This window comes from Aspergillus melleus (genome assembly GCF_016097325.1).
Source record: "Aspergillus melleus strain CBS 546.65 chromosome Unknown contig7, whole genome shotgun sequence".
NCBI lineage: Eukaryota > Fungi > Ascomycota > Eurotiomycetes > Eurotiales > Aspergillaceae > Aspergillus > Aspergillus melleus.
This window is the reverse complement of record NW_025763376.1, coordinates 2,565,569-2,577,855: the sequence shown is the minus strand read 5'-3', so window position 1 is coordinate 2,577,855 and position 12,287 is coordinate 2,565,569. Positions and strand designations below refer to the sequence as shown.

Below are 12,287 nucleotides of genomic sequence, written 5' to 3'. Positions count from 1 at the left end.
CATAAGAAGTTCATGATTTGAAAAACAGAAGTAAAGTACATAAAGAACAGTCGGAAAGAAAATGAGACAGACTGATGAAATGAAATGAAATCTATTTATTCGTCTGCAAGAATCCCAATCTAGTCCAATCGAATTGAACCAAATCAAATAGATCCACCCCCATCACCATCGTCCCGATACCTACTATCCATCTAGGTATTATCCTATCTAGATATTATCGTCAAAGGAAATAAAAAAAATTTCCACGATCGTCGAGAAAGACCGTTCTATAAAAAAGACCAAAGAACCCAAGCAGAGGACTCAAGATAAAACAGAAAAAAGAATCATATAATCCAACCAGACGTACAGAATCAATAGATGATGATCCAGATCTCAATGGATCAATCATCAAGGATATTGAAACAAAGTTCAACTCAAATCAAATCAAGATAACAGGATATCAAGAATGAAGAATGAAGAAAGAAGAAAGGAAGGAAGGAAGGAAAGGGAGGTAACTAACCAACCTGCCTTGTTTCCCTCCCATTTCTAAAAAGATGTATGCAAGAACTGTAATCCGTTGTTTTCTCTATCCATCTCTTTCTCTCTTTCTTTCTCTCTCTCTCTCGCTCCTTTTACCCTCTACGACAGGAATTTTTAGAATAGAGGGATGATTGATCTTTTTACTCACGAGCGATCATGTCCTCCCGAGCAGGGCCAGTGCCGATCCATTTCACAGGGACACCGCCCAGACCGCGCTCAATGTACTCGATGTAGGAGCGTGCGTTAGCGGGCAGATCCTCGTACTTCTTGACACCCATGGTGTTGCTCTTCCAGCCGGGCAGGGTGACGTATTCCACCTGGACCTTGTCGAGGACGTCGGCGTCGGCGGGGATGGTGTTCTCCGTGCGGGTGCCGTCGGGCAGGATGTAGGCGACACCGACCTTGATCTCGTCGAAGTCGTCCAGGATATCCAGTTTCGTCAGGTTCAAGGCGGTGTAGTGGTTGATGGCGTGAGAGTAGCGGCAGAGGACCAGGTCGAACCAACCGCAGCGGCGACGGCGGCCGGTGGTGACACCGAACTCACGGCCGACTTCCTGCAGCTTCGTACCGACCTCGTTGAGCTGTTCACTGGGGAAGGGACCGGAGCCGACACGGGTGGTGTAGGCTTTCACTACACCGACGATCGACGTGATGCTGGTAGGGTTCAGAGAGAGGGCCTGAACGGCACCGCCCAGACCGGTCGATGAGGAAGTCACATAGGGGTAAGTGCCGTGGTCCAGGTCCAGCATGAGGGCGTTAGCACCTTCGACCAGAGTTTCGGGGGAATCCTTGTATTTCTGCAGGAAGGCCAACTGGTCGACAATGTAGGGACCAAGCTTGGTGCGGTATTCCTGGCAATGGGTCAATATCAGCCGTCAAGACGGCTAGTGCAACAACATCAGAGGGGGAAAAGAAAAATTGCTCCCTCACCTTGAACCGCGCAATCTCATCCTCGACATTGTAGTCGAGCTCACCGAAGCGGGCAGTGTATCCGGCATGCAGAGTCCGCAGCTTGCGCTCAAAGACAGCCTCGTCCAGGATCTCGCCAACGCGAACACCCCGACGGGAAGCCTTGTCACTGTAGCAAGGGCCGATACCCTTACCGGTGGTGCCAACCTTACGGCCACCCAGTTTGGCCTCCTCCAGGCCATCCACAACAGAGTGCAGGTCCAGACAGACGTGAGCACGATCCGAGACAAAGATGCGCTCGCTGGCACCCTTCAGACCCTTCTCCTCGAGGGAGGCCAACTCCTTGAAGAAGCTGGGGACGTGGAAGACGGTTCCCGCGCCGATGAGGTTGATACACGAGGGAGAGACCAGGCCGGAGGGAAGGATGTGGAAGTCGTAAGTCTTCGAGCCGTGAACGATGGTATGACCCGCATCTGGGTACAGTCCAGTCAGTATTTACCTCTCAGCGGGGATATGGCGGGGTGGATAGAGGGGTGACTCACTATGACCGCCAGCGGCACGACAGCAAAGCGTAGCCTGCTGCGAAAGCATATCGGTAATCTTCCCCTTTCCTAAAACCCCCCCAAAGATTCGTAATTAGTGTCCTATTACTTCTCCAGAACGACCGATGCATTCTCCAATGGATCCCGGGTCCCACCTTCATCACCCCACTGGCTACCCAGCACGATTGTGATACCCATATTGGCTATGTAGGTGAAACAGCGACCCGGCTAGATATCTCTGGCGATAGAACAGGATATTCGTCGATAATGACTCTTCAATTGGCAAGCAAACACAGCCAGAAGAACAGAAATCCGAGACTCGAGACGTGGAGGTCCAAAGAGGTTCAAACAGATTGGAAGATCCCGGGGTAAAAGCGCAATCGAAAGGTAGACTTTCAAGCAGAGGAAAGCCACAGCAAATCAATCTAATCACACAAGGGAATGTAGGAAGTAGTCGATGGAGCAGCAGCGAAAAGTTCGCGACCGTCAAAGATCCAAAAGCGGGAAAAGAAACGGAGGGGGGAATCTGCGCAGAGCCAAAGTCATATATGTCCGCGGTGACTCAGCCCCTCCCCGGCTGGTATTTGTCGATACTGTAACCGTACGCCATTTTCCCCGGTGAGGGGCCATTGACAGCGCTGCCCACGCCGGTCTTACCGTTTGGTTCGGTCACGCCGGAGACTTGGCGGGGTCGCGCCCGCATTGGGCAGGTGGCGGCCTAAGGCGGAGGGCTCCGCGATCGGACGGACTAGGGCTTGGGGCTTGGGGTTAGGGTCGTTCAGGGTCACGGAGATTGCGGTTTACGAGGAGGCGCAAACGGATTTGAAAAAAAAAAAAAAAAAAGAAAGAAAATATAATAAATAGATGCGTAGTGGGAATGAATCTATGGTACAAACAAGACACTCGTGTCTCCCTTTTGTGTTTCCCGGGCGTTGTATCTCGTCCGGTCCTGTGTATATTAGAAATCCCTCCAGAGAACGCCAATTCCATGCAAAAATGAAGCGAGTTTGATCAATCAATCTTGACAAACTGACAGACCGAGCGCTCCTCAGAAAAGCCGACTACTGTTCAGAAGCGAATCCCGCAGCTGTCCGTGCGCGAAGATACATTCCATGTGCATCTCCCTCGCCACTTCCCAGTGCTTTTGGGCCTGCCTATCCTGCTCAAGCGCGCGCACGTAGGCGTTGAAACCACACTTGCTGCTTTGGGGGACCTTGGTGTCATCATCGTCGTCCTCCTGCGTTTCCTTGGAGTCTTCCTGGCCATCCCCATTACTGACCTTCACACCGGTCGAGTCGCCCACAGCGCCTAGCCAGTGTGGAGCCATTCCCGTGTCGAGTGTCTCCTGGCGCGCAACGAAGTGGTTCAGCATTTCTTTGTTGAAAGCGCTCCACCGGCGCATGTAGAATTCCATTTCTGCGAGGTGTCGGTCCCAGGCAGCGCGCGACAGCCCGAGTCGCTCGGACCCCAGACTCATGGGCACCAGCGGCGGCGGCTGCGGGCGTTTCGGGGGGTTGGGCAACACGAGCTTGGGAGCACGGATGTCATTCATTGTGGTTCTGGAAGTTTTGGCACGGGATTCGAAAGGTAGACTGGCGTGGATGTCTTGCAGATCGTCAATACCGCCGTGACTTGTAGAGGTGAATGGCGCAGCTTCACGTAGCCCGTCCAGGTTGAAGAGTTTGCTCTCTTTTGAGTTTTCCATTGTACTCGAAGCCGGCTGGGTCTGCGAAGGGGTTTCTTTCCCAGCATCCTTGGCTGGACCTGGCTCTACATTTGCGTTTGTGTCCGCACTCGTGGCCGTGTTCGCGGGAAGTTCATCATCAAGATCCATAGCCTCGGCATCATCCGATCCAGTCTTGGGAGGTTCCGGCTTATCGCTTGCATTAACCGTGGACTCAGCCTCTTCAGCCTCCGTAGCGACGGTAGCCGGCTGCGGTGTCGGCCGTACCTTAGCTCCCGGGCGAGTATTCTGTTTCCGAGGGCTCCTCTGGCGCTGGGTATTGGCAGCTTGCTGTGGGTTCTTAGACTCATCATCCTTTGGCATGGCCCAACCACTGTCACTGAATTTCCGGGCCCAGTCGTCCGCATGGAACTTGCCCTCTGGGAAAGGAGGGTATTTCTGCTGGCTGGTAGATCCTGAACGAGATGAGTCGTGGGTTGATGATGCGTCGGCCGAAGCACTCCCCGGTTTAGGGCTGTTCCTGGTTTCGGTCCGACCTCGACTGCCCGGCCTCGTTGGGGACTGCGCGGGTTCTTGGCCGGGTGGTGCTGGTTTGAAGAAATCGAACCCTCCCCAGCTATCCGCGGAGAAGGGCTTCCTGAGGTCGTCGTGGCTACTGCTTTTGAAAGTTCCAGTATGTGGTATATTGTTGGGTTTGGGTCCTTGGGTGCTGCATAAGATAGTTAGCTACCAGTATTTCCAGGCCATTGTCGGAGGGAACACAGGTTCGTCATACGATTCGAAAGGTGTTTGGGCTCGAGCACCGAACACGTTTCCCGGCGATGCTGTACCATCGAATTCATGGACTGTCAAGTCAGTTCTGCTGCATTCCTAGCGCCCAAAAGGGATAACTCACCATTGGCAGCACCCCCTGGCTGCTGCGTATGAAAACCAGAAAATTTCTGATGAGGACGAAGCCTGCTCTTTGGAACCGCCTTGGGTTTGTGCGCAGGGAAGATATCATCATCGTCGGTCTCACTTGAGCTCGTAGACGAGTAATTCCGGGGCGTGTCCGTTTTGAACTTGGGGCTAGCACTCCGATGCCTGCCTGACTCGGGCGGTGTCGGGCTGGGAGGATTCGTCCGCGAATATGGTTTGGGACTTCCAGTTGAATCGCGAACGCTCGAAGACCGTCCGAAGCCCGTACTCGAAAAGAAAGTCCGCTCGCCTCCGGTGCTGGCATACTGTCTACTGGCGCGCTCGAATTCCGGGGTACGCAGAGTGTCTGCACGACTGGAGAATCCGGCGGCTGCTTTCCTAGCAGTCGGGGAGGGGGCAGTCCCAAAGACATTAGGGGTATGCGAACGCTCGCCGCGATACGCGTTAGAGTAGGAGGACGTGCTAGAGGCCATGGGTTCATCACCACCGGCGGCCGCTCGCGGGGCAAACCCCTGCTTCTTCCTAGCGGATTGCGCGCGCGAAGGGTCCGGGGTCGAGGGTTTCGGGGAGGTTTTGAAATACTCGTAGGCGGACTTGGGTCGTTGCTGGCCCGCAGAAGCTGCAGTAGGTCGAGGCGTAGCCCCCGGGAAGGCCGATCGTCCGGTACGAGGGTCAAATTGGTTCCATCCCGGCATACCATTGCCTTTCATTTCTTGGAACCCACGGTAGGCGTCCGCGCGAGTCTGTCCCTCGTTGCTCGTCTTCTCCCAAGGCTGCTTAGGCGCCGCACGAGCATAACTAGCATACCGCTGCGCGCCGGAGGACGGACCGCTATGATAGGATTGGGGTCGCGCAGAGAAGGGCTGTTTCGCAGTCGGAGGCTTCGGTGAAGGCGTCGAGGCGAAGTTACTCGTGGCCGTCTTCCGCGTAGCGCTTGGTTTAGGCGGGCCGTACAGCTTTCCATACCCAGCGCGTAACCGATCCGTATCATATCTCAACCGTTGTTGCGCATCGCTAAGGATTTCGTGGGCGGCCTGAATCGCCTGGAACTTCGATATAAACTCCAACTCCCGGCCTGGGTTCCTATCGGGGTGATACTTGAGAGCTAGAACAACAGCTGTTAACAAAGACCTCGTACGGCCCAGCCACACCAAGAACCGCCATACCTAGCTTTCGGAACTGCTTCTTGATATCCTCCGACTCGGCACTCGGCGTCAAACCCAAGTCCGCATAGTAATCCCTCCGCACGTCTGCTTTCACCATATTGCGAGAGAACCGTAGCCAGGAGGCTCCGGTCTATTGCCGAAGGAAGATGTCACACTATAGTCGCACCACTTTCTAGTCGTCTCCCACATGACCTGTCACAGGAAGCCGAGAAGACACAATCGCGGGGCTCGGAGGACGATGCGATCGAAAGAACGGCGTAATAAAGGCCGAACGACCCAAACTAGATATAATCCACAAGCGTGAAGTCAAACAGACACTCTAAGCTGAACGAACGACGAACAGACTCCAAAGGGATTTCTTCAACAGATCGGCAAGAATTATGTGCGGCTTCGGATTTAAGCTCGTGGGGATGAACGAGACAGACCCCTCCACCGGTCCAGACAGACGCAAAGTATAGCTTTCAGAGCACCTGCTAACGTATCGAACCTCGTAGTTTATTGCCTCATTTATCGAAGTCTGGCTGCGCGGAGTATTGCTTAACAACCCTGCGGACAAAGGGCGATCTGGTTGAAGGTACGAGAAATAAACATGATCTTCCCAACCGAGGGGCTATGACGAACGAAACAAAGGGCGATATGGTAGGACACGTCGAACGCAGGTATAGTATAAAACCGAGAATGATACGCAAGAAGACAGGGAGGAATTGTCTGTCGAGAATTTGTCAGATCGAGAGCAAGGCCGCAGCTGAATTGAGGAAGGCAGCTGGCTAGGTAGCCTCCAGGCGCAGCGAGAGTTGAACGGACCTTTTTATCTCTGGCGAGATTCTCCAGAGGCGGATACGAAGGAGGGTCAGAATCAGCAGAGAAGGAATAATAAAAAAAATAAATAAAAAAGAAACGAGCGAGAGTAATGCGGTTATCGATAGCCAAGACAGGGTGCGCTGGCCTGCGCCAGATCAAAGATGGGTTTCATCCCGGAGGTTTTTCTTTTTGTTTTGGCGGTTGGCGGTTGCGGGAACAACTCAAGGGCCGATTTGCTGCCCAATGAATACTTCATCCGGGCCTCACCTTCGCTCTTGGATATTCCAAGCAAGGCACTGAGCGCTGTGATGAATCTACGGTCTTCGCAGGGTCGTCAATTGGGTAAAAATAGTGAAATTGTTTTCTCGAATTGCGCGTTTCATGAGCCGCAACAGCTCGGATATCCAAAACAAGCATCGTAGCAACGACAAACAAACAAACAAAAGCAGCAAGTATATCCGCTAGCATGTAGAAAAGCAGGTACATACATGCATACTTATATTAGCATGAAGAGGTATCTTCCAAGTACTCTCGGCCTCAATAGACAAGGAGTACCGAGTCCGAAATAAAAAGTCAAGTAAGTATCAGATCATAACGAAAGAAATGGAAGGAAACTAGAAAATTCGTCGAATCATTTCATCCATCCTTTTGAGAAACCCAAAATGCACGAAGACCTAGGGCAAATAAGAGAATAGGAAACCGAGGCGCCAAAAAAGGGTCTCTGCCCAACAGCCCAGGGTCTACTAGATATGTCAATCCAAGCACTACCCCCACATGTCAAACATGTCGATGATCGCCCTACTGGGCATCCCCAGATGGACCGGCGCCCGATCCACCGAAGAAATAGCCTTCTAAAATGTCGAGATTGGGATTTTCGCTCCAATCATGTTGGAAGTCCACCGCCATGCCAAACCCGAGGTCAATCCCGACGCTATGGCCCACGCCGTGTCCCAATGAGGGCATCGCCTGCAGATTATATTCCGACATTTCGTCGGAACCAAAGTGAACTTGTCCCTCGGCACCCGCAGGATCAAATTCCAAGAAGTCCAGGCTGATTCCAGTTTGGTGTTCTTGATCCATAGCCTGTGGCGGCTGGTGGCCGGAGTGAGCAACAACGCTGCTAGGTGATGCGCTTGGCTGCGGAGAGTTTGCGAAGAAATATTGCTGCTGTTGCTGTTGCTGTTGCTGCGGCGAGACAGGACTCTCGTAGTTACCATAGAACTCTATCGGGGGCGACTGCTGAGGCGGCGGTCGAGTGGCTCGACTGGGGGTAAAATTCGACGTTGACGCTTCGGGGTATTCCGATCGGCCATATGCCTGCACCGGCTTGCGCGGACCACCGGTTTGACGATCCGAAACGGGATCGTTGTCACTAAACAGATCCCCCAGATTCATGTCAAACCTCGGCATTGGACGGGACTGGCGCGTCTGCGCTGGTCGTCGCACGGGCCCATGAGACGGTCCCGGTCTCTGATCCATGGTATATCGCACATGCTGTCTTGACCGGTTATTGTACGAGCCATTCGATGGCATTGAATTGGTTTGCACGCGAGTCAAGTCTACCTGAGAACCAAATCCGGTAGTTGATAAGCACATTTGCACGGTCGCTTTGCTCATCCGCTCGAACGCATCCCGGCATGATTCTGCGGGCGGGCACTTATGCATCAAATCTCCTAGGACGGACGTGGCAGCAAGCACTGTAAAATCCACCTCATCAAGGGTCTGACCGTTCTAGTTAGCTTGGGCCCGAACTGATCTGCAGCGGGACTATGGGGGAACTTACCAAACGGCTTCGGACCAAAGGGGAATGCCAGATCGCGTATAAGAATGAGATGCCTGCCATGAAGATATGATGAGTGGCTAGGTAGGTATAGTTCACCAGTCGTACGCGATGCATTTGACGATATATCCGAATGACTTTCTGACCGGCTTCAGCGACTTTGTAGTAGATATCATCTTCATCCTCGGCCTCATCCACATTGGAGAATGACGGGCTAGACACGTCTTCGGCCGGAGTCATTTCGTCCGCCAACTCCGCGGGAACCGTGAGGCTTTGTTGATACAGCATAATGACTGCTTGCCAGTAATTGAGCTCGAGGAATTCGACGGAGAACTGCACGCCCGTTTCGCGCCGAGTGGGCGCGCTCTGCTGCCACTCGGCTAATCGCCGGTGAACATCTTTCCGCCACGAACGGAAAGAGTCAAAGCCTTGCAGAAACGGAGACGACAGATCCGAGCGCATGAACCGCCGTGCGGCATAGGGTGCCTTTTGCCTAGCAAATCGGGCTTGCTGATACTGTAGCACGTCCTGAATCTCGGACTGCAGCACCCTCAACTTGAAGTAATGATGCGCCGCATGCTTGTAACTTGGCGCACCTTCCGGAGGCGCCAAAATCCCAGACTTGGTGATGTATGAGTCCTCCAATAGTGACGGGAACTCGGTGCTGATGGCCTGATCGCTGATTCCAAAGGGGCGGCCCACGCAACAGCTGACCAAACGATCAAAGCTATAAACACACCACCACAGCCGGCGACGGAGATCCCGGACCCATTCTCGGCGTCCACGCTCACGGTTATCTATGCGCGCCTTGGAGTTATCTTCATCTTTTTTATGCGAGCGGTTTAAGCTTTCGTCGCCATGCGAATCAATGCCAGCGCCGTCCTCATAATGGAGACCAAGATCGACAGCCAGCCGCATGGCGACCCCGACAATGTACCAAAGTCCCGGAGCCACAGGCCGCAACAAGGCGAAACTGGCAAGCAGCAGCACTGCCTGCAGCTCTTCTAATGCGCCAAACCCATCACCCGACGACGACGCCCCCAGGAAAGATTCCAGGTGAATGATGGCCGAGGCATGATATTCTTCCGGTTGGCATTGATGGCTTGACAACCGCGGCCTCTTGGCAGAGGACGACGTGGGCGATTGAGCACGGCCTTCACCTTTATGCTCATTTGATGCTTTATCTTCAAATATGATGCCGGCGCCGATGGCGAATACGATGTTCAGAATGTAAAGGCTGCGAGGGGAACGGCTTTTCTCGTCGACCGCGTAGGTGCGGTCCAGTAAATCCATGAAATCGGCGCGGTGGAGAATGGGCATCTGGGGGTTTGCATGCTCGAAATACAGATGAGCCAGGCGTTCAGCCAGCTCGCGGTCCGGGAACGTTGCACATTTCATCATCGGCCTCGTCTGGAGACCGAAAAAGGAATCTCGCATGGTACTTCCCGCCGTTCCGGTGGCGCTATGGGGTAGCCGCTCGTGAGGCCGCATGGGACCACGGTCCGATACATTGCCTGCGACGGAGCTTTTCACCGCGGCGAACACGACTCGCGCGAAGGAGATTCCCGACGTGGAACCCAAATATCGAGGATCCGACGTGCCTTGGACCGAGACCATACCAATATTCGACACGAGGTTGTGTATGCGCCAGTTGTCTTCGCGTTCGTGATCGCGACTGGCCTCCGGGTCACGTTCATTCTCCGGGTTCCCATCGGGTCGCGCAGCCAGGTTCTCCTTCTCCCCTTTCACTCGCGTCACTCTCCCGTTTGTTGTGTCGGGGGTCGGTACCTCGGCACTTGTCGACGTCTCCGCGTTAACTACTTGAGTCTGAGCAGGATCGTAACCGGCTTCCACTTTGATAGCCTCCTCTTCGTCAAAGGCTACCGGGTCTTTGAATTCAATTTGTTTGTCCATCAACAGCTTCTCTAAATATGCCACGCGGGCCTCGAGGAAATACACATAGCTCCGTGGAATCTCTCGTTTGGTAATGGGGTCATAGCCAACACAGCGCACACTAGCCTTCTCGCAGGACTGACATCGGGGCAGCCGTTGATCGCAACGGTTCTTGCGCAGTCGGCAGCGGTTACACGCGGATACGTTGCGGAACGAGGAATTCGAGGCGGAGGAGGGTGCGAGCGGGCGGTTCATCGGTGCGTCGCGGGAGGAGCGCAGCGGCGGTTGCGCCGACGTGTCCGGCAGGGCCGCAGCGGGCTCTGCAGGCGGGTGCGGTCGTTTCCTCCCTATGGAGGTTGGCGAAACCGGGGACGCAGGGTTCAGCATGGCGGGAACAGTACCTAGACAGGAAGTGCACACATGCGACCACGCCCCAAGAATGGAGGACTGTTGCAGCGAGCCAAGTTAAGCGGGGAGGAGGCCGTATACCGAGGACCCAAAGACGAATCAGCATTCATGTTAAGTCATGCGCTGGGCTGGCGTTGTAGTTGAGTTCGCCTTGTCGGCGCGGTCGAGTTTTCTCGCTTCGATAGCAGGAGGAGGATGATTGACGGGAAACCAACGGAACTCCTCACTTGTAGGTGGTATCCCTATCCGCGGGCTTTCTTAGTCTCCGAGATGATAGTCGGGTAGAGAGGCGAATGGGGTCTGGAGGGCAGGGCACAATCGCAGCCCATGTCGGAAAGGGTCTGCCACCACCACAGTGATCTCGACGGCACAACAGAACCAAGGCGGCGCGATGCAAGTCGATTGAAGAAAAATTGAGAGGCATGGAAGTTCGGATGGGACAAATTGGTGGAGTCCAGACTGACACTGGGGGAGCCGGTACCTAGGCAATTAGTTCGCGGACTAGTAACAAAGAGCTGTATGGGCAGCGTAAGCTAGGTTGGATGAAAAAGCACCGAGCTCAAGTACCGAGGACTGGAGCATGGTGCAACCATCAGTACTGAGGCCAAACAATCCCTCCAGCACCTAGACCTTGGGGGAATTGGGAAAGGTGTTGTAGGAGAGGGCGTCTATTTACTGCCTGCCTAGCAGGTGTAGCAGGTGCATCCATGGACGTCGGTTGAGGCAAACAGCCCAAACACTCCGGCGGTACAATACCGTACCCTTACACGTGACCCGGTAAGCCGGACGGATTGAGGGTGATGATGATTGGCTGCTGATAAGCAATGCGCGTTAGTCAGCAGGACTGCGTGGGGTCGTTCTTTCCTCTTTCAGTTCGCTTCAGCTTCTGGAAGGAACCCCTTTCGTCCAGCCAGCTCCCCTTCAATTCGAGGTACCTCCAGTCCTCGCGATGTTCTCGCTATCCAGAACCACACTCCCTACAGCAGGGCTGGACGCCCTCGCCTATAACGAAAGGGACCCCCCTGGTTCGATTCAGACCCCGCACTACTCGATGACGTGAAAGAGCACCAAGTGGCATGCATGTCAAGTAAGGCTTGGCTCTGCGGCACTGACAGGTATCCATCCTCTTCCCAGGTGGCATGCGGGGGATGTGAGTGGTCCCGTCAGCCCCGTCGTTGGGGGAGTCTATGATTTCCGCGCAAGTTAGGTTCGAGTGGGACAACGGCTGCATAGTATATAGTGATAAGATGAGAAGGTGCGGTGATGACTTCACCTCAGCCTTCCCCCAAATGATATTCGCTCTCAAACGAGTTGGATATAATGATAATGACAAATAACCTCCCAGATGCATATGAAGAAAGGAAAAATCAAGCGTGCCCAACCATGCCCCCGATGAATTCCCAGATGAACAGAAATGAAAAAGACGTCCGACCCTCATGCTTCTTTTTGAATATGCATCCAGTCTAACAAACTGCGCCTTCACCCAATCTTGAATCATGATCTAAAACATTGCGAGAAATAAACAGTAAACAAACCCAATCCGCAGGACAATCCACCCTTGTCAGGAGACAAATGCATAGAAGAGGCCAGTGTATAAAGATTTGGCGAAAGATGGAAATGCGGAAGATGCGAGAAAAGAAAAATAGCATAAGATCGACGAAATGGAG

General features: G+C 53.7%; 4 protein-coding genes across 4 annotated transcripts; all 4 read right to left on the bottom strand.

The window, feature by feature from the left end:
- Nucleotides 1-659: 659 nt before the first annotated feature.
- Nucleotides 660-2,168, bottom strand: adB (adenylosuccinate synthase ADE12; the record flags this gene model as incomplete). The annotated part of the gene is made up of 4 exons (XM_046093577.1): nucleotides 660-1,370; nucleotides 1,450-1,901; nucleotides 1,971-2,039; nucleotides 2,126-2,168. 4 exons carry the CDS (start codon nucleotides 2,166-2,168, stop codon nucleotides 660-662), a joined length of 1,275 nt encoding a protein of 424 aa, XP_045949555.1.
- Nucleotides 2,169-3,018: 850 nt separating this feature from the next.
- LDX57_011835 (uncharacterized protein) lies at nucleotides 3,019-4,017 on the bottom strand (the record flags this gene model as incomplete). Its single annotated transcript, XM_046093576.1, has 1 exon — nucleotides 3,019-4,017. The coding sequence occupies one exon, from the start codon at nucleotides 4,015-4,017 to the stop codon at nucleotides 3,019-3,021; it is 999 nt and encodes a 332-aa protein (XP_045949554.1).
- Nucleotides 4,018-4,380: 363 nt separating this feature from the next.
- LDX57_011834 (DnaJ domain protein) lies at nucleotides 4,381-5,835 on the bottom strand (the record flags this gene model as incomplete). Its single annotated transcript, XM_046093575.1, has 3 exons — nucleotides 4,381-4,499; nucleotides 4,550-5,677; nucleotides 5,739-5,835. The coding sequence occupies 3 exons, from the start codon at nucleotides 5,833-5,835 to the stop codon at nucleotides 4,381-4,383; spliced, it is 1,344 nt and encodes a 447-aa protein (XP_045949553.1).
- Nucleotides 5,836-6,862: 1,027 nt separating this feature from the next.
- On the bottom strand, nucleotides 6,863-11,878 carry LDX57_011833 (Zn(II)2Cys6 transcription factor). Its single transcript, XM_046093574.1, has 2 exons — nucleotides 8,323-11,878; nucleotides 6,863-8,261 (listed from the first exon to the last, which is right to left on the bottom strand). Exons 1-2 carry the CDS (start codon nucleotides 10,597-10,599, stop codon nucleotides 7,338-7,340), a joined length of 3,201 nt encoding a protein of 1,066 aa, XP_045949552.1. The 5' UTR covers nucleotides 10,600-11,878; the 3' UTR covers nucleotides 6,863-7,337.
- Between the last annotated feature and the right edge of the window lie 409 nt (nucleotides 11,879-12,287).

What these genes read in the sequence shown, in the direction of transcription:
- LDX57_011833 (XM_046093574.1), bottom strand. Translation starts at nt 10,599, where the DNA reads ATGCTGAACCCTGCGTCCCCGGTTTCGCCAACCTCCATAGGGAGGAAA. An exon ending in CTTTGGTCCGAAGCCGTTTG is followed by an intron (nt 8,262 to 8,322) that starts GTAAGTTCCCCC and finishes TAGAACGGTCAG; the next exon opens with ACCCTTGATGAGGTGGATTT.